Source organism: Xiphophorus maculatus, chromosome 12, assembly GCF_002775205.1.
Source record: "Xiphophorus maculatus strain JP 163 A chromosome 12, X_maculatus-5.0-male, whole genome shotgun sequence".
NCBI lineage: Eukaryota > Metazoa > Chordata > Actinopteri > Cyprinodontiformes > Poeciliidae > Xiphophorus > Xiphophorus maculatus.
In genome coordinates, this window is record NC_036454.1 from 15,034,708 (window position 1) to 15,056,960 (window position 22,253).

The 22,253-nt window shown below is 38.7% G+C and overlaps 1 protein-coding gene and 1 long non-coding RNA gene across 3 annotated transcripts in view; one reads left to right on the forward strand and one right to left on the reverse strand.

Moving 5' to 3' along the window:
- Positions 1–22,253, forward strand: part of sema6a (semaphorin 6A) — a 150,545-nt gene that overhangs the window by 93,265 nt on the left and 35,027 nt on the right. For both annotated transcript variants that reach the window (XM_023344312.1, XM_023344313.1), the window contains exons 7-13: positions 4,997–5,087; positions 6,620–6,739; positions 8,253–8,341; positions 11,461–11,678; positions 13,511–13,642; positions 16,709–16,864; positions 21,553–21,726. In XM_023344312.1, the coding sequence (XP_023200080.1) occupies positions 4,997–5,087; positions 6,620–6,739; positions 8,253–8,341; positions 11,461–11,678; positions 13,511–13,642; positions 16,709–16,864; positions 21,553–21,726 (980 nt within the window). The remainder of the gene's footprint in view (positions 1–4,996; positions 5,088–6,619; positions 6,740–8,252; positions 8,342–11,460; positions 11,679–13,510; positions 13,643–16,708; positions 16,865–21,552; positions 21,727–22,253) is intronic.
- Positions 1–22,253, reverse strand: part of LOC111610370 — a 118,025-nt gene that overhangs the window by 19,492 nt on the left and 76,280 nt on the right. The gene's annotated exons all lie outside the window — the stretch shown is intronic.

Below are 22,253 nucleotides of genomic sequence, written 5' to 3' on the forward strand. Positions count from 1 at the left end.
TTTAGTGCACTTGAAATTATTTGTGCACACTCAAGAGTTTGCTGTTTTTGAAAAAATACTATTACCCATTTTTTTCTTTAAGTCTATTCTATTGAGACAGTAAGCCTGTAAAAACACAATAAAATGCTGAATTATAAGTAACTTTACATCAAAAAGGACTCATTTACTTCCATTACATGTTGAAAAATGACTCTCAAACAGACAAGAGAAGTTAAGATTTTGATGAGTCAGGGTAGAAAAGATTTTTTTTAACAGCCACAAACACTCTAGTTTCTATTTCTAGTCCAGAATGTGTTAACATACATTTTTCATCCCTCTATTCCTCAGAAACTGGTTACGGAGAAATGGGCCGTGACTATTAATCTCCCGGGGAAGTATGTTCTGTTTTTAGATTGCACCACCTCTCCCAGGACAGGTGCGAACTGGTGCACTTGACCTTTATGGATGGAGAGAGCTGTTTCAGGTGGAAAAATATTTTGCAGTAGAATACATTTGCCGAGGCTTAACCCAGCTGCAAAGAGTAGGTCAACCATCTATAAATTAATCAGCAAGCAAGGAGTAAGACAGTGGGGACTTTTGGGTTCTAAGAACCAAGTCATAGTCATGAATTACTGAGAACTTTTATTATTTTGGAAGGGCTGACACATTCCAATATTAATAAACCCCATGAAACATGCAGCACACAGTCCATGAAACATTAAGCTTTACTGTTTTCCAGTAAATGATACACGCCACCTCAGAAAAACCTGTAATGCCCACAAACTGCAGTTTTTTCAGTCAGACTAGGTGGAGGCACTTCAGACCTGACTTGTAAAACCAAGACTTCGAACTTGACTTAAGCTCATGGACTCAAGTCTGATTGGCAATCTTTGTTTAATGTAATCATGAGTGAAGTCAAGCTGGTATGCATACAGACTGGAGCTCAGACAGCTAATGCAGCAATGTAAGCACATAATTTTTGTCAAAGGGTGCATTCAGTTTAATACCCAAGATGTTTCTGGGCAGTGAGTTTTAATGATTTGTTACCATCTGCTCATATTTTCTGTAGCTTCTTAATATTCCTCACTATGATCTTGATCCAATTTGGACTTGCTCCTCAAAGAATTGACATGCGTCTTGGACTTGCCTCACAAAAGACACGAAACTTGACTTGAACTTTCTACTCAAAGACTTTAAGAAGCAAGTTAAAGGCTTGAGATGACTTGGACTCACTTCTCAAAGATTTGCCCCAAAAAGACTCAATACTTGGCTTGGACGTTTCTCTGAAAGACTTGACTTGGACTTGCCCATCAAAGACTTGAGGCTTGACTTAGAAAGGATTTATGCACATCTGTAGTTAAACATGGTAACAATATTGACTCTGGCACACTACATATTGGTGCAGTCAACAAATAATGTAAAAATAAAGTTCACTAAGCTATTCAATTCGAGTCCCATGGTTCTTCAAGTAGCATAAATTTGTTTTGAATAAGAAATCTCCTGATAACATCTGATGTGTCGTCCTTACGGAACCACACAAACGTAGGATCAGAACCTCACTTTTAATTCAGAACCAATTATAATCTTCCTGATGGGCATGTTCCGGCTCCATGTTGTGTTTGTCTAATTAATTAGCATATAGCCCATGGAAAACACTAATGAGTTGTTGTAGTAATTAATTCATCTAGATGCATTGTACCTTAAGCCAAGGTTACTGTACATTCAGCCTGCCAAAATGCACTAGAATGTTTTGTTAATGCAACATGTGACAAAGCTCTCATTATGCTGAACGGTGTCTCCACAAAGCTGAAACCCGTCTGTCTTCTTTGCAGCCAGTAGGGTTGACAGCATAATAATGTTTGTCTGCTTAATGGCGGAAAAATGCTACAATTCTCTCAACCAGTTCAAATATTGAATTTCCTTCTGCTTAAAAACATTGTGGTGGAGTGTGGCAGGTTTATCCTTTTCTGCCTGCCATATTTCAAAACACTGAATATTGCTTTTGACAGGGCTAACGCCATGTGAGGGAGCGTTAGGGTGTTGCTTCCCCACACATGCCAACTCAACAGGAGATTGGAGCCGTATGCGTATCTGCGGCAGTGGGGCTTGGAGTGTCTTCCTTTGCTTGTACGGCAGGAACAGATTAGTGACAGCCGGCCAGGCCCAGCGGACAGAGGTCACTGCATCAGTGGAATCATCTGAGAAGATGGAAGGCGTATGGAGTGATATGTTAGTGTTTGTCAAAGACGGACGGGGTGCTTATGTTACGTAGACGACAGAAAATGCTGACTTTGCACTCAGATTCAGTAACTACACCTGACCTTCAGCTACTCATGTCTGCTCTGATCTGTCCAATCTATAATTACAGCCTTTCCTGTCTTATAACAATTTGCGTCCGTCTTGCATTGGTATTATCCTGCTTTAATTGCTGCAGAAACAGAAAGAATGAGAGTCTGTGCAATGCCCTGCATGCCACTGGTGCTTCTGTGTTTATTGTAAAAGGTCACTTATAATTTTCCCTGCCAAATCAGCCTCAACAATTTCTTTGGCAAGCTTTTCCACCGTTGCGCTGGGGTTTGTGTGTGTGAGTGTGTGACCTTTTTAGTGGGCAGATGATAACCGTTTCCGCCGAGACAGGAATAGAAGACAAAATGACCTGTTTCGAGACCAGAAAGGGCGGCGTAAGCAGTTTGCAGCCTTAGTAAGCCGTGGCGTTCCCCCCCAAGACTTTGTCAAGAGATGGTGGAGAAAGTGAGAGCTGTTTGTCAAGAACAAGATAGAAAGAGATACAGGCGGAAAAATGACTATGAAATGTAAACTGCAAGTGAAATGTTCTCTCATCTGTGAGTTTGCACGCCTCTGGTCATTAGCCAGAGTAAGAGAGCATCCTGAGACATGCTGGGCAACACAAGCTATCCCATGGTGGGATGATAGTGACCTTTCATCCATGTCTGATTATGTGCCATGCTCTGCCAATTTCACTGGAACAAAACTGGAAAAACTTGTCTTAATTCCATTTTCAATAGATCGTCGGCTAGAATGAAAACACTAATTTTCAGTGCCTTGAAAATTACTCTAAACAGATTTGGAATTGGCAACATAATAGGATTCATTTAACAAGCAACTAATACAGATATTAAATGACATATTTTACTTATATAAAGGATGCCATCTAAATATCTGCCAATACCAATATTTTCCATCACATCCATTTAGCCACTGTCTTCCACCTATTTGAGATCAGGTTTCAAGGGACAAAAGGTTTAGAAAGGAAACCCGAACCTCCCTCTCCCCAGCATCACTCTCTAGGTCATTCTGATGGATCCCAGGGCATCCCTAGACCAGATGGGACACTCTCACTAGTGAGAGATTCATTACTCATAGAGTAAAAAACTTTTATTTTTTTCATTTGTAATGGTTATAGCTTAGAGGTAAACGAAAGCCAAAATTCAGTGTCTTGGGTAATTAGAGTATCACATTAGACCAACAAAAAATGGATGTTTTAAGCGCAAATAGCATTATTCTGAAAAATATTTACATTTATTTGCACTGAGTGCATGGCTGGACCTTCTCTCACTACCTGTTACTGGTGCCTCTTTTCCCTACGACATTTCTTCCTCCCACTCAACTTTCTGTCAATATGCCAATATGAATTCCAGCTTCTTCAGCAATGACCTTCTGTGGCTTGCCCTCCTTGTGAAGAATGTGGACTGTTTTCTGGACATCCGTCAAGTCCATAGCCTTCCGCCATGATTGTGCAGCCTATTGACCCAGAGAGAGACCGGTTAAAGGCTCAGCAAACCTTTGCAGGAGTGTTGAATTAATTAGCTGATGACTTTACATTACTGACATTTTTCTGAGACACTGAATTTTGGATTTTCACTGCCTGTAAACCAGAATCATCAAAATTACGAAAGCTTAGAATATGTCACTTTATGTATACAGTAATGATTCTATATATTTATAGTTTGCCATTATATTTTTAATGGCAATGTTCTGGCCACGTTGCCAAGGAAAATTGTAGTTTGTGCGAATCACTTCTCGAAGGACTCTCTTGAAAACAGAGAACAAGTTCATTGCAAACCTGCAGATTAAACCCTCCTCATGCAGGTCCACTCGACCAATAGCTACATCATTGTTGGTTGTACATTTGGGTTAATCCCGGTCTGACTCAGCTGTAATGTTGTTCAACTATGCATGTATAAAGTGTAAACACAAAGTTGGGAGGCATGGCTTCCAGCAGTAGCTTATTTGCATAAAGTGACGGTCCTAAAGCAACAAAACAGGCATGGTCTCATTATCTGAGAAGGATTTTTTACTAAAAAAATTTAATGAAGATGTTTAGGATAACCTATCCTAATTTATTCAAGGAAACAGAATTGGTCTCCTTTTATATTAAAAAATCTTTAACAAGTTCTTCCCAAACAAGGCGCATCAGCACAAGACCATGGGAATGCAGCCAAAACAGTCACCGTTACACAATCTACAACTAAAACTTCTTACAACCTCTGCTTAAGGCTGCCTGCTCACAACATTTAGCATTTTTTCTCCACACATTTTCTTTTTTTACATCTTCACAGCAAAACAAAAAATGCCTAGACCTGTGTTGAAGATCTGGTTGAGGGTAGCTAAAACTCTTTTTCACCATCAGCACAGTTGGAGAAGGAAAAAAATCCATTCATCCTTTTTTTGAGACATCTCTGCAGAAAGTGTCTGTTTTTCTCGCTTGGCGACAGCTTCCCAGATACACCCACATGGGCGGCTTTGACAAACCTCAGCAGGGCACCAGGATGGCATCCAGAGGTTATTTAGTTAAATGAGCACACTGCTGGGTTGGATAAGACATTCTTGTTTTCATTAAGTCACCCTCCCTATGATAACATGTTTGGCTTTTTCCATCGTCTTTGAGAACATTTTTCAAGATCATTACTTTCAACTGGCTGTGCAGCTGGTCTTATTGATGCCACACTCAACACATGATTTGCTCCTGACCTTTCTGATGTTTCTTGTCCCGCAGATGGACTCCTTGGAGCCTTTAGGAGAAGAGATCAGCGGGATGGCGCGCTGTCCATACGATGCCAAGCATGCTAATGTTGCACTCTTTGCTGGTAAGACTAAATTTCTCTATGCAAATCAATCATCCAGACACTCTAACAACATATCCTGTTGACATAAAAAAACATGCTGTTCAATAATGCAGTTCACTAGAGATTTACCAAGATCTTGCAATATTAAAAATGTTTCTCATCTAAGCTTGGAGTCAGCAAGTTGCTGTAAAGATGTGACCGTTTGTTAAGTAACTAAGCTTTTACCAAAGGCCCTCGATATGAAGGGCTGTGCTATTAGCTTGACAATTTATCTGACTAAGATAAATTTAAGTAATAAAGGAAGTTGTTCTTGAATTAGCCGTTTGTGGTGAGAAAGTCGGGCAATAAAGACTTCAGGTGTGTCCAAAGATTTTGGGTGTGTCCCCCTTTAAAGGACTTGATCTTCATTGATCCTTAATTGACCTCAAAGACTGGAAGTGAGTGGATAGTCTATGCCTCAGATTTAGCCCCGTACTTTGACGTACGTCCTGTCACCTAGTTGATGGTGCTAAACACAAGCTGTTAAATAAATTGAGTTCTTTTTTTATTACTTATTTAACATGATTTATAGTCAAATGCAACCTTTAAAGGTTGCAGTCCCTGAATTTGGACACACCCTGTTAATGAAAAAGAACACTTGGTTAAAATCAATACCCTGTGGTTTTAAGGAGCATTCTGACTACATCTTGTAAAGCAAAGCCAGGGTGTGTAAGATCCATCAGAGGAAAATTGCCAGACTTGCCTCTGTTTTTGCTTCGAGTCTGAAATTTGTTTCCTATTAGGATCTTTGGAAATGCATCAGTAGTACTATGGTAACTGAAATAATAATTTGCCTCTGACTTTTCTGTTATTCCTTTTGTTTCTTATTTAGTTTCTTTCAATATGAATGTGATTTATGAAAGGAGGAAACCAGAATGAGTCAGCTCTCTTTGTTGGTGGAATGTGACCCTCATGCTACAAAAGACATCCAGTCCTTGTTCATGTTTATTATGATCCGATTTATGACACTATTGATGATTTGTCCCTTCTGGTTTCGAACACATGGTAGATGCCAAGCCGGAGCAGTTAATATGTAGCAGAGCTACTTGGAAAAGAGCTGGAAGCTCTGAGTAATCATGAGGGTTCCTCTCTCTGCTATCCTTTCAATTATGTCGTTTGAGTTTCCACTGTGGTTAAGACCAAGCCAGGCTGAGGTCATTCTTGTGGCGCATTGTGTTTGGGCAGTCGTGTGTGTTGGCGAGTCCATGAAAGTGTGTGACTGCGGCTTAAACAAGGGAGTGTGGGGATTCTGTATTTTATTCACAGATGTGCAACATGTTTAAGTTTTGTTTGTTGTTTGTTGAGGACTTCCTTCAGTTTGTGTGACTCATCCATTTTCCAGGTCTCAGGCTTCTGAAATATGTTAGTGTATCCAACCACAGAGGGCAGGAATCTCTTTGTTACTAAACGCTTTTTATTTCCTCTCTTCTTTATGGCTCTCTGTGTCTTACTCTCTTTATTCTTCTCCATCTTTCCTCCTCATTGCACTTTCTACCTCTACATTCCCTGTCCAGATGGCAAGCTGTACTCAGCCACCGTAACAGACTTCCTAGCGATCGATGCGGTCATCTATCGTAGTCTTGGCGACAGCCCGACTCTTCGCACTGTCAAACATGACTCCAAGTGGCTGAAAGGTGAGTTGAGGACATGGAAACTCACTTGTTGCTGAGAAAAAAAAATGTTTTCAAAGATGCCTCACCATGTGTGTTGAAACTGCAGAATAGGCATAGGCAGGTTTCACATATCAATACATCATAAAGTTTAAATGTTTGAAATTAAAGATTGCAAAACTGTTTCTGTTATATCAAAGTTCTTTGGAAAAGTAATTCAGTGTTGTTCCTCTTGTTGCACACTGCAAGTCAGCTGGCTCCCCCTTATTTCTTGAAATTATTCAAATTAAAAATCAGTGCACTTAATGGACTGAATGCTTAAACATGTAAAGAGCAGAGATTTAAACTGAGTAATATATATTTTATATCAAAAACATTCATTAAAATTGGATGAGAAAGTAAAATATTATGTCGTCATGGTTCCTGCGCTACACCGCGTCATAAAATTATTTAATCTGGCTCAGTAGACTCAAACATCTGACTGGTCAATCCAGCAAATTAGCTTCAGATCAGCCAGATAGGAAGAAGTTCCACCCACTGACTGGACTTGTAGGTCTGACAAGAAATAGAATAAAATCAGTAAGCACTGCAACCTTGAAATGATCAGTTGAATAATTACAGATGGCATTTTGTAATCTTTATATTTAACTTATTACATATTTTATTAACTATGTCTGTTTTAATCATTTTGACTATTAAGGGAAAAGTGTAATTTGATTATCTACTTACTTATTCACAAAATTGTGGCATTTTTGGACCTGTAAGTATCACATTGTTAAACCATTACCAAATTATTAAATTACTTTATAAAAAGCAGAATGGTAATTTTGCATGACTTTTTCTTATTTAGTTATTATGTTACCTTTAATATTTATTTTCCGTACACATTTTTCCATTTAAAAAATATATGGCTGTCTTATATAGCCATATACTGTGTGTGTATATATATATATATATATATATATATATATATATATATATATATATATATATATATATATATATATATATATATATATATATATATATATATATATATATATATAATTTTTTTTCTTCATTATTTGTCATTTATTTAAACAGGTTTGCTGACTGAGAACAAATTCTCATTTTCAACAGTAACCTGTTTTGAGTGTTGGCGTACATGCCATGAAACTGCTATATTTTTGCTCAGGTTTATTGTATCGTCCTGCAGGTCTGACACTAGATCATTGCAGAACCACTTATGCAGATACTCCTCAATCTGCTTGAAGTCGATCATTTTGCCATCCTGCTTCGACTGAAATTGTTCTGCCCCCAGGGTGAAACAAGCACCAGTCCAGTCTGTCAAAACCCAACAGGGAGGCAGTCTTTTCTCACATACAAGTTGTTTTGCCTGCATAAAGGATAATAGAGTGAGGCTCTCAAGACCGACCATCAGTGCTTCTCCTCATAATACGATAGATATTCTGTTTGCTGTGAAATATGGTGTCAGAACTATTCTGTTGTGGTAAAACATCACTGACTTCTTTTCTTTTCCTTCTTTGCTTCCCTGCAGAACCATACTTTGTCCAGGCAGTCAATTACGGAGACTTCATCTACTTCTTCTTTCGGGAAATTGCAATGGAGTACAACACAATGGGAAAGGTAAGCACAAGCCAGTTCTTCTGCTATTGTTTGAACTCTAATCAGAGGTGACTTCCTATTTACTGGGAGAATGAGGAAGTGCCTGGGGAGGCTAAAAGGATATGGGTGTATCACATGTTGGGAAGGAGGCTTTCAGGAGTTGCTAAGTGGCAAGAACTTATTTTAGGAACAACGAACAGAATACAGAACTTAAAATAGAACCAGAAAAAACTAAATCTATCGATGTCTGCAGGATCTATTTTGGAGGCTAAAAATAGAGGCAGAGCGGATTGCACGCCCGCATCCGCTCTGCAGTGCTCCTGTTTGACCTCTTGTCTCAATGTTTCCCATGAGAAATTCCTCCCAAGCGCCGCAGAGAAAAACCCTGGAGGGGAACAGGAACAGGAAAAAGCTGGAGAAGGACAAGGAGAGGCAGCAGAAGATTTTTCTCGGGGTATTACACCAGCGGGACGAGAAATTTCTTCTCTAATCATCTCATTTCAGTTTTGGATCAAGCAATGAGAGAGTTTAATGAAGCAGCAGGTAGAAGTGAAGACGAGCATGTACTTTGCAAAATAAATTAAAGGGAATATAAGAGAGAACAGTATGAGAGCAGATCTGAGGCGATGCAAAACACAGAAGTAATGGATTCAGTGCCAGAAACGACAGCCATGTGTTATATAGAGCATGAATACAGATCAAGCCTCTCAATCTGCTGGGTGTTTTGAAAGCAGCGTCAGTGTAATTATGCAAGTGGTGGGAGATCTGATGGCGCAGAGAGCAATTTAACATTCAGTGGATGATATCTCCCCATTATTTCCCAACAGAATGGCCTTCCCTGACAATGTAAGGAGTTGCTTGTGCAACGTGGCAAACTGATAAATCTGCTGTGGAGGAATAAAATAAAAGTAAAACAAAAGGAAATATATTTCTTAACATAGATATTAGCTTGGGGTGAAGAAATTAGGATGTAAATCTGGAATAATTCAACCTCCAGCTTGACACTCACCTGTTCAGCATTTTTTGTTGCCACCTGCTGAAGCTGCCGTGGGTGAGGCTCACTGCACGGCCAAATCTCTCATTTATATATCTGTATGTGGGTCAACGTGAGAACAGAGTATTCTGGTGTGTGCCTAGCCTGGTGTGTGCGTTTAAGGGTCTGGTTTAAATGCATGTTTGCACCCGTTCACACTGTCAATTTCGGGCCATGGTTGGAGTTATAGCTGTTAACTATAGTGTGACAACAGCTAATTACAACACTGGCTACCAAATCTAACAGTACAGTTCCAATTACAGTTTTTGGCTCTGATTTAATGCTGTATGGTTAAAACTTTCTGTTGCCAGGTGCTGACTAACTAAACATATGGTGCACAAATTTACTGCAATAAAACACCAGGTTAAGACGTGGCTATCATTAGAAGATTTTTCATCACGGTGTATACTGAGTTCTTTAAGGGGCAGAAACACCAACACTCATAGGTTTATGGCTCACCAACCAGGGTGGCACCAAATACAGCATAAAAATATTTGTGCTTGGTGTCTTAAATGAATTTTCTATTGCTGTCTGTCATGTCAATAACAATAATGCTTTGGAGGGCCTCTTGAATTTCACTGACTAATTATGCCGAAGCTGTTTCCTTGTTCAACATTCCTGATCTTGCCAATTTTTTCTGAAGGAATCTCTAAAATACTCTTGTTGAAAATTAAAAATACTTTTCTAGTTAAATTTTTCCATTTCTGTTTTGATTTAAGGACCACAACAGATAAAGAAAAGTATAACTATTAGCAGTACACTATACTGCTAATAGTTTTAGGTTACTTTGACACACGTATAAACTTTCATTACATCCCGTTTTTAATACAAATATTTTTAATATGTTGTTGGAACGCCTTACCAGTTACAACATCTACAATTCTTCAAGGACAGATGCTTATAAGGCTTATAAGTCAGTTTATGGTGAATTTTGATTGTTCCTCCACCATCAGCTTTGACACTGATGGTGGACAAGAAGGCCGGTCTCAGAGTCTCTGCTCTAATTTATCCCAAAGTGTGCGGTCATGGTTGAGGTCAGGACTCTGTGTAGACTTGTCAAGTTTCTCCACCTTAGACTCGTTTGTTCATATTCTCATGGACTTTGCTTTGTGCACTGGTGTTCCTGTTAGAACTGTTGGGGAAATGCCCAAACTCTGCCCATAAAGTCAGACATGAAATCGTCCAGTATGTTGCTGTAGCATTAGTAGCCCCATTCACAAATGTTTGGAGAAGCAGTTTGCATGCCAAGGTGCTGGATTTCACACACCTGCAGCCGTGGAAGTGGTTGGAACATCTGAATTAAATGATAGAGGGCTGAGTGAGTATTTTGGCTATACATTAAAAGTTAATCCTGCACCTAATTATTCATCTGTAACAAAAGATTCTTTAAAAGGGTTAATATTTGTGAAACCACCATTGCCAGTTTATCTCACTCTTTTTCAATGAATGCTAGCATTGACCCGAGCGTCACCTGACATGGGATCAAGTATTAACAATGTTTTTTCTCAAAATCTAATTATATTGTGAAACTGCTAAAGAGGAGCTGAAAAGTACAGCTAATTATTCCCAGTGTTATCCAATGTGAAGCTTCAGCTGGGTGTGCTATAAAGGTTTCACCAAGAAAAAAGGATAAAGTGGCACAAACACTGCATAATTTCTTAATTTTAAATCTTTTTCTGGTTCTTCCTGTAAAATCCAATCAACTATGTATTATGGAAGCATAATGCTTATTTTATTCATGCTAAAAAACCTGCAGACCAAGTTTTGCAACTAGTGGAACGAGAACAAGCAGAAGAAATTGGATTGTGCTTGAATCCAAAATAGGACAATAACCAATATTGGTTATTGTTATTGAACAAGGAATGGTTATTGTTCAATTGTAACCATTGAACAATAACCATTGTTCAATGGTTATTGAACAATGGTTATGAACATTGGTTTGTTCGTAAAATTTGGAGTGTCTCTGCAGCGCAAATTAAAGTTTCCTTCTTACTTAAACCTACCAATTATGACTCTTACATGACTACAAGTCTCCATGTACACCACTTAGAAATTAAGATGTGACTGACAAAGATGCCACAGCGTTTTAAATGTATGACTCCATCAGGTGGTGTTTCCCCGGGTGGCGAGGGTTTGCAAGAACGACCGCGGAGGTTCTCCTCGCGTCCTGGAGAAGCAGTGGACGTCATTCCTAAAGTCCCGCCTGAACTGCTCCATCCCCGGGGATTCCCACTTCTACTTCAACATCCTGCAGGCTGTGACGGACGTCATTCACATCAACGGGCGGGATGTGGTGATGGCCACTTTCTCCACCCCTTACAACAGGTATCTTGAATAACTAGAAGGTTCATTTCAGATCTGTGTGAACGTGCCAGAAGCTGATTTTCATGTTCCAGCTCTTATCCTGGTTATCTTTTTCAGTTAGAAGTACTTTCTAAAAACATTTTGACAGCCTGACCTTTATTAACGTTGGTAGAGCTGCTGCGCCTCTCGGCGACACATAATTTCTGAGCGTTACAGGGCCCACATTTACATCTCCTGTCAAAACAGTCTTGCTGCCCTTTTGACTTGCTGGCCTTAAAGCTTATTTTCCGTTTCTGTTTCATGTTCCTAACTGTTCTAGAGGGCCATGGGAGTTTTTAATCTAAATTGAAAATTACCACAAAAGCACAGAGCTCGTCTGATAGCTCATACATATTGTAATTCTCTATTTTATGGCCGCTTTTTAAGCGGATAAGACAATTACTTGTGACAATGCAATTGAGTATGGTTAATGGACACCCAATGAAGCAGCACCTCTGAAAAATTTCTGTAAGGTTCCAGCATTAATTTTCTGTTTCATAGTTGGGGAGTGAAATTAGTGTGCAGACAAGACTCAGAGTTTGTCTGTCTGCCCACCTCGTGCTCAGTCTCTCCTCCTCGTCAGCTGTCTGGTAAAAACATGAGTATAATGGTCTCGCTTTCTGTACATATTCAATAGAGACAGCAGTTACTGTAATTTAGTAGCTGAGCAGAGAATTAACAGCTTTCTGACCTTGCTCTCTATAATGCTGCCCTTGTGTATTCTCGTCTCCCTGATGTCTACGAGACAAGTTTAGTTCATGATGCAACGCCGAGAAAATTCAACCAGGAAAAATGGCAGAAAAAAGAATACTCTCAAGTTTTTTTCATATACTTTTGAGTACAGTTGGATAAAGAAATAGAGAAATGAGTCAGTGATCAGCTATGCGTTGATTCCACACAAAGGCGGCTGCCGCGCCGCTATTAGAGGATGAGGATTTTTTTCCCCATTTATAAAAGAGAGGCAGTAATACAATTATTTGTTGTTCATGTATGGAGCTCAATAGTGGATTTGTAATGAACTTTGATGTCATACGGAAAGAGTTTGGGGAAACCCAGTCTGAAGGCCAAAGATTGGAGATAAGGATTATTAAAAATGCAGCATAAACATGTTAAAATATCAGGTCTCTATGGTGCAATATCCAAGATAAACCATTTCAGAAATTTTTCACACCACAGATTTTCAATCTCCAAATGTACTTTTACAGAAGCCATAATTTTCTCCGATTGGTTTTGATTCATTGGAAATTATTTTGTACCCTTCTCCTGACTGAAACCTTTGATAGAGAGCTGTGGTATGGTTTGGAGTGTCTCTGATGGTTTTTGTTGTGATGTGACCCAGAAGTTGTCAGAAAATGTCAGCCAAACTTCATTTGGGTTTTGTCAGATTTCTACCCTGCATTTGTTTAAATTGGATAATTTTATTATGCAGCTGTTTTATTCTCATCTAAAGGATTCCAGGGAAATGTTGGGCAGGTTTGGATCAATCTTAAAGGTGGATCTGAAAAGGTTTACATTGGTCTAGTTTTTTCAGATGATACAAAACTGGCGCTAACTGGTGGGATGTAGACTTTTTACATCCACTTTATGTACAAAATGCTATAAAAAATGATTGCTTTTAGAAATGCAACAAGTTCTCCTTCAACATTTAAACAAGCCAGGGGATTTAAACGCCTCTGTAAATGGATTGTAAATCCATTTTTCTGTCTCTTAGTGATAGTCCAGAATTGGCAAGATGTTTCCTTGTGAAATGATCAGTCAGTGGCTTGTTTATGCATTGTTTCTTTACTTTAATGTGTGTTTTTGTGTTATGGCAGTATTCCAGGTTCAGCAGTGTGTGCCTACGACATGGCGGAGGTGGCCCGCGCCTTCACTGGGCGTTTCAAAGAGCAGAAATCCCCAGACTCCACCTGGACGCCTTTTCCTGAAGAGAGGGTTCCCAAGCCAAGGTACGGACACGAGCAACACGCACACACACGCCCACACGCATACTTGCACACATGGTAAATGCATTAAATACAGAATCGACTCTATTTCTGTCATTATTCTCAAACACTGCTCTCAATCATTCATTCATTCAATCAAGTCATTTCTTTAGAAAACTGAAAATGACTTATCTAATCAACTACTTGCACTTCTGTTATTTTAATGGTATCTTTTAAACATCCACTGCACATCATCTACAATTCCAATGCTTCAACCATTTCACATTCAGGTTACAAGAATAATTTTTATGTGATAGACCAACAAAGAGTAGTTCATAATTGTGAATTAAAGGGAAAATGATTCCTGGTTTTTAAAGTTTTGAGAAAGGTTTGAGAACCATGGAGTGCATGTATATTCAGCCCCCTGAGTCTTTGTAGAAAAACCTTTTGAGGAACGTCTCCAGCAGCTTTGCACATCCAGAGTGACATTTTCTGCTCATCCTTCCTTGCAAAACAACCCAGCTGGGTTAGGCTGGATGCAGAACAGCTGTCAACATCAATTTTTCAGGTCTTGCTACAGAATCTCTCCATGTTTAGGCTTGTTGTCCTGCCCTGCTGGACAACAATCTTGTCTCAGGTCTTTGAGGTTTTCCCCAGAATTAGGTTTTGTCCATCCTGCCCCTTAATGTGATATTTTTTTCCTGTCCCTGCAGTAGAAAAGCATTTTTTGCCACCACTATCTTTCATGATGAAAGGTGTGTTCAGGTTGATCAGAAGTGTTCGTTATTTTGGGGCATCAGAATAATGATGGTTAAATATAATTTACACCACACATTTTTATTTTCTTTTACTTGAAGACTGTCTGTGTTTACCTTTTTGTGCCATTTTATGTTGATCTACCACATAAAATCCTGAAAAAAACTGATGTTTCTGCTTGTAATTTGACAAAGAGTCCAAGAGGTATGAAAACTTTTGCAAAAATACTGTGCAAATATCCACTCTCAATCACATAAACAAAATCTTTTTTCATAGTTGCACACATTAGCTCCTCTGCTCCCCACCCGCAGTTTCATAAGCATCAGCAAATGAAGCATGAGATCATTTTAAGTATGGCTGGCTAATTCCACAAATGTACCGACCTGATCAATCTCCCATCTATCTCTCACTAATTAGAGCACTGAGAGTTTTTCTTATATCCTGAAGGGGAAAAAACCTGATTTACTACAAAGATTTGGGCTATGATAATTGTTGGTGGGTGTATAGGTCCTCACTTAAAGCCAGGGGATTTGATTCTTCTACAAAACACAAGAGCTACATTGCTAATTTAATGCATAAATGAATATATATGAGTGAGCCCGCCCTTTTTACCTTGATTAGTATATGTAACGACTTGTTTACCCTGAGTGAGGTCAGACATTTCTAGAAGCAGATATGCTCACATTTGCTTACTGCAGTAATTGATGGGATTGATTAAATTTATGCTCTCTGCTGCATTCAGACCCTTTTTATCTACAGGCAAGCAGATGGAGAGCTGCAACAATGCCACCAAGGTCCGGTCCTGTGGCAGTCTGTTCCTCCATGTGCTAGACTCCCAAAACCCAATCATTTACAGATTTTCATATTTAATACATGTCTGTTTCGGTTCTGCCATCCATATGCGTGCGTGTGTGTGTGTGTGTGTGTGTGTGTGTGTGTGCATACCCTGCAAACTAACAGCAGATATTATTCTGTAGCCCTTTCAGCAGCCTCATAGATTTGAGAATCCACTTTAGGGTAAAGATTTTACAGTTAAATGTGTTTTCTTTTAGCAGGAAGTCAATGATCAGAGTTTTGTAGCCAGTTTCCCACATTTGGTTCTTGTAAAGCTTTAATCTGCTGATGTTTATGTAAGAATTCAAAGTATTTTTATATTGTAAAGAAGTTGCTGATCAGGCAGATTTTACCATTTAAAAATAGACTTAAAAAAAGACTGGACATTTTCACTTGTCTTTAACATCTTGAACCACCACTTCAAGGAATGTTGATCTTTACCAGATAATCTGTGATATTTCCAAATCATTCAGGATGTTCACTATGATAGGCAAAGTTTGAAAGCTCAACAGGATAAAACAAAGCAAATTTAGCCTTCTTCCATCTTGCTATAGGTCCTACTATGTTGTTCCAGCCTGAAGAGGTGGTATATCTCCATAGCAAAAACATGTTTTACATAGATCTTTTCACCTTTAGTGCTTCCTCTTGACTGCCTAATGAGATTGGAAAATGCTTCAGATTGATCAGGACCACAAAGTTGAAAATCAGCCAATTCATTAACATTAACAATTCTTGGTTTATTGTTATAAACTAAGCTATAAGCTCTCTCACATTCTGCAGGATCTCGTTTGTATTTAAAAACTCTCAGATTTAGCCAGTTTTCTGAACCCATTTGAAGGGTCGTCCCAGGATGTTGGGAGGAGGCCTCATCATCCGAGTCAAACCACATGCTTTCGTAGAATTACTTCCAGTTCTCAAATGTGGAAAAAAAGGGGAAAACGGAGCAAATCTGACTGAAATGTCTATACCAGCAGCACCAGATATGCACATTTTAAAGCTATATACATTTCTCTGGATGACTCTCAAATGTGCATTTTAAGGCTTGGTCCTTACGTATTTACAGTGCAAGGCCAGCTGTCTGACATTTCAGGGACCTGGTGTGTATTATGTGCTGTGAAAGGGTATCAAAGAGCACACTGTAAAGAGGTTTTACAAGCTCTCTGAGGTGACACGCCTGCAAAGAGGATATGCTATCAAAAGCAGCTTCTTTTTTACCAGCTCCTGTAAACGGATCACACTGATAGAATGTCTCAGTGCATTACCCCAAACTCGGAAATGAAGACATCATGTGTCCTCCTGTTTGACCGAAGGCTCTAGGAATAAGTGTTTGGCCATTTATGACTTAACTTTTATTGATTTTAAGGGAATTAGACTTTCTGTCTTCTGGCAGCTTCTCATTATAAACTGTTTTTTTTCATTTAAACTTTTCCTCCTTATTGCACTTTTCTTTCCCCGTTTCTCACATTTTGTTGTCTTCATCTCCCTCCACTGCATTTGCAGACCTGGCAGCTGTGCCGGCACTCCATCCATGGAGAGGTACAAGGTATCCAATGAGTTCCCTGACGACACTCTGAACTTCATCAAGATGCATCCCCTGATGGACGAGGCTGTGCCCTCTATCGCTCACAGGCCCTGGTTTCTCAAGACCATGGTGCGGTGAGTACATTGCACTCCAAAAAGCCCGCCATCGTCAGAGCTCCGTGAGCCTCTTCAGCTCAGGCCGGCAATTATCTGAAGTGCTGCTCAGAGAGTTAGACTCATTAAAAGACAGTAGTGCTCCATCACAAACCCGCCACTGACCTATTTTTCTTGGAGTGGAGGAAACACTAATTCAGACCTTACTATCTTTTTTTCCCTACACAACAGAGTAGTAATCTTTGGAGTGAGTATTTAAGATACTCACTGGTGTTTATCTTGATCCTTAGCTCATTGAAAACATCTATAAGGTCTTATTAAAGACATTTTTTTCCTCTCTTGACTTGAAACTTCCCAAGACAGTATACTGGAGTGCAAACTTCTTTTTAGTTAATGTGGCTTTTTCCCTGTGCTCTGGAGCTTTTCTAAAACCTATTGCACCATGTTTGTTGTTTGATCTTAAAGTTTTATGTGATTTTTTTAAGCTATGCACAAAAGATTTGATCAAACCCACATTTCAAGTGTTTAACATCCAACTTAATAGTAAGATCAACAGTTAAGAACTGATTTGTTCTTAGATGACAAAGTTATATCAACACTTCATGTGAATTTTCTTTGCATCTCTGCCCTGCAGGGAGACAGTTTTTTTCTCATCATCCCAGCAAACGGATGGGATGATCCATCCCATCCGTTTGCTATAATGTTATCAGTCTATATGTTAGACTGATAACATATAATGTTATCAGTCTAATGTTATCAGTCTATCAGTGACAGTCTGATTATCGTTGTTTTGCCACAAAGACCAGCATTTCAGATCTTTAATTATTATAAGGCTGAAAAGCTGCAAACAGCATTTATAAAATCAGTTAAAAACATTGCTTGTGTTTCTAAGTCCATCTGGTATACTAACTAGAATACACTAAACGATAAGGAAACATTTAAACAGCTCTGTCGTGTTGTATGTATGTGTATGAATGGATGGATCTTTTAAACAGTGGGAAGAGGAACAAACCATGGAAAACTAAATATTCCTTTCAGGCTTTTCCCATACATACTCACCCAGACCTGAAAAATGTTTAAATGATATTCCAGACTATTCAAAACCACCTAAAACCCCATAAAGATGACAGATAATGGACAGAATCTCTGTATTTTTATTGTTCTGGTCTAAATAAAAAAAAACTACCTCACATGTAATGTAATGTTTAAAACTCATGCAGACTGTTGGTCTCCAGCAGTTTGCTCTCCAGCCCCAATAAAGGCAGATTTTACTTCAGGTCCAGCTAAGAGATGGTGCCAAGATAGCACTGGATTTTCAAAGCAAGCAGCGGCACTTTAGTGGTGCACTGACCTCCATTTAGGTCTGGAACTGGTTAGGTGGAAAAATCCTTACACATTTAAGCTGAACTCAAGCACTTCAACATATTCCTAATTAAAATAATTATATTCTCACATTTCTTCTTCTTACCTACAGCTGCTCTGAAGTTAGCAGATCTGGGCAGATCCATGACTGCCCAGTGGCAGGACCTTCTTTTATCAAGCCGCTACTTAAAGATTCCTTGATAAAAGGTTTTTTTGTTCCAGACCTGAGTTGCTGTGTTGCCTCTGTTACAATATAAACAGCTTAGTATGAAAGAGCTCATTAATGTTTCTGATTTGAAATATCACCCAATCAGCAGAACATGTCGATTAACATGCAGGCCAATTGCTGAAAGAATTATTTAAGCTTGAAAAGTATCACAAAGGCATGTGGAGTGGATATAAAACCCCTGTTGGGGTTTTATCGTGGATTACTATTTTGAGCTGAAGTCAACTGGAAATGAAATCAGTAATAGGATTTGATCCTTGTCACACCCCAGAGAGGACACCCGAATATCAAGTACAGGCTTTTTGCTCAATATGAAGACGCTTTTTTTTTTTTTATCTTGAGATTTGCAGCATTTTGGCAGGGAGCTCAGCTAGCTGGATGTAGCCAATCACTTCAAAGAGGAAGACACACGCTGAAAAATTATACTCACTGTGATTTTTGTTATCTGGATCAAAATTGGAAAGACAGACCTTGCCTTATTCACTGAGATTGTATTATTTTAGTGAGTTAAAACCCTAATTTCATACCCTTTGGAGCTCCTGTTAAGATTGAATTAATCAAAACCTAATAATATCTTCGTATTTTTGTCTTTGTTGACACTGACCATTTTAGGGGAAACTTTAAGCAAGCAGGAGTAGGTTAGTGCTTTTTCAAGTAAACTATATCCTTAGAGGAACATTTGCGTACTAGTGCATCACTTTTAACCTGATTTTACGCAAGGAACACTCAGTCAACATTAATGATGGCAATAGTGGACTTCCTAGATTTCCGGATAAGCTTTCATTGGTAATCTTTAAATCCAATCTAGTTCTATTAACCCCTAAAGCCTTAATCTGTGTTTTTGAAGCTTCCATCTTGAAAGATTCTCCAATCCAGTTAGCAACAACCCCTTAACTTTAGAGAACAAACGGAACAACCTCAGGCTTTATGGATACAAGATGCCACAAAGAGGCCTGAAATACAGTAAAGCTAAATCACAAAGCTTCCTCCATATCTTATATCTTGACACTTTAATCAGGCAGGGGTGTAAAGCGACACTCAGCTGTGTCAGTACTTTCTGATTGAAATAGATTTAATTAAATTGAAAAGCCCCAATCTAAGCAGATAAACTCCATGTGCTTTACAAACATGTCTTGCTATATTAAAAAAAAACATGTTCCACATGTCTTAAATGTGTGGCATGCAAGACACAAATATAAGAAAATAACCTGGAATTAGCAGAACATCCAGTACTTTAACATCTTTCAAGAATATGTGTCAATTGCAGAGTTGGATAGAACATGTGTGTTGGGAATAAGGTTGTGATCAACTGCGTCAGAATGACATATATTACCATGATAATTGTCAGTCAAATTTAGGACTTTATGGCAATTATCATAATTAATACACAGTCAGCTTCTCTTTCAGTTTCAAGCTTTTGGCATCTCGATGTGAGTGAATCTTCCTCAGTGTAAACGGAGAATTTGCACGACAGCACATAAGTGAAGTTATTATTAAATCATCACTGTAATATTTGACAAGTAGCTGTTGGTTATATATGCAATATTAATGGCTTTAAGTTGCAGCAAAATCTTTTAATGACTCATCAAAAATTATAACAGCCTGGTTATCAAATTATGTATGCCGTAGTAATAAATTTATAGGTGAATGGTGCAGGAATTCCAGCAGATCAACATTAAAGTAAAGGTGACAACATTTTGAATTTTTATATATGGGTTGAGTCATTTTTGAGTAAAAATACCCCAGTTACGCAATATCATCGTCTTTACAGAAATATTTAAGACAATGTACTGTATAACAAATTATTTTACTTCCGGATCAACAACTTCTTCTTCTAATATTACATTTAACATATAAACTATGTACTAATACTACCTAATTACTAGTGTTATGAAAGTGATCTGAAAATAATAAACATTTTGTTAATTATTTTTTTATATTTTGATACATTTAGTAGTAGTTTTCATAAACTCATTCAAGAGTCCAACACTGCATGCAAAAACGCCAAGGCTGTTAAAACAGTACTGTGGTTGCTTTCAGCAGCCAGAAAAGCTAAATTCATATTTCTTTTTTCCCTTACAGAAATAGTAGCTCTATTTCGGGCAGCTGACAAATGTGTACAACAACAGTTTTGTGAAGGGGAGTTGTGTGCTTCTGTATGCCCTATACATGTAGAAAAATGTTCAGTCATTCCAGAACCTTCACTGACATCTCATTAAAAAAACTTTGAGCTGTCTGGGCTGTTTTTGGTAAACTTGTTACCCTTTAGTAATGGTACTGTAATACAGGGAATGGGTTGAAATCCCACTGCTACCACCAGTGAAACACCATGAAGCAGTAGAACAGACATTTTTCATTTTTGTTTTGGAGTTGTCACCGCACTTGGTACAATTATAAGTACAATACAATGCAATTATTTTTCTAAAAAATAAGTCATATAATATTACCATCTACACCACAAACAAGAATGAAGTGCAATAAAAAACACATTTATTGCAGAACCTTTGAAAATGGCACCTGTTGCTATAACAAATCCAATGCAATAGATGCAAACTCCAATGTGGAGACAGTTAAAATATATAAACCAATGTGCAATTATTCTCCTTTTTGTTAAGGAGAATATTTATTTGTCCCTGAACTTAAAAACTGAGATTTGACTCGTAAAAAGAAAATATATTTTGCAGGAGTTAATTGGTATTGTTGCTTCAACAGTTTCAAAGGAAGAGGTACAGAGTCAAATAGTCTCAACTTCAGCAATTAGTCAGAAAATAAATGTGTGCTTGTTTCCGGGTGCTTGAGACACTTTGATGTCATGTTTTTGTTCTCCCTTTAACCCCCTACAGGCATTATGACAGTCTGATGAATATCAAATAACATTTAATTAACAAGATAACAGCCCCCTGCTGCTCTGTTGTCTTTTTTAGACACTTGATATACACAATAAAAAGTCCATTAAGTGATTAACTGTTTGGCTCTGCAGTTATTATCTGGACTTCACTTCAAAGCATTTACTTGATGTGCGTCACCATTTATTGCTCTTTCAAACATCGTTATATGTGTTTGGAAATTGCACTAATCAACTGATTGGTTGATTTACTTTACCCGGTAATCCTACTTCCAGGTATCGCCTGACGCGGATCGTGGTGGACAACGAGGCGGGCCCCCACAGGAACCACACGGTCGTGTTCCTGGGATCCGAGAAGGGCATCATCCTGAAATTTCTGGCCAAAATGAACAAAGGCTTCCTCAATGACAGCCTGTTCCTTGAGGAGCTCAACGTCTACAACCCGGAAAAGTACGTAACTATGTGAGCATGTGTGTCCAATAGAGGGAACACATGGATACAGTTGCCACAAACAAAAGAGGGCCAGGTTTTTTTTTCCTAATCTCTGTATGTATGCGTTAAGTGATTCAGAAGTGTTTCATTCTGCTGTTCTACCATCGATCAAGTCAGCCAACCCACTAGTTCCACTGCTACCCGCCGGTTCCCCCGACCCAAGCTCTGAAGTGAAGCCAGTCACCCAGATGGCTACTCTATCATTTAAAGGAGTTTTATCAAGTTACACTTTGCCTAACCACAGCTTCTAAATTAAAGACACAGACACTAAAGCTCTGGATAGCATTGGAGTGCGGTTCCCAACCGCATTGGAGCTGAGTTCTTTCCAAAATGCCGGCTGATTAAAGGAAACACACACATACATGCTCAGGCACAGGGCTGCGTTTGTCTTCAGAGCCAGCATAGGATGTCCCACTAATTTATCACATCTTTGTAGGTTTGTGTTGTACCGATGGGCCTTTTCTAACCCTAAACTTTACTCAGAA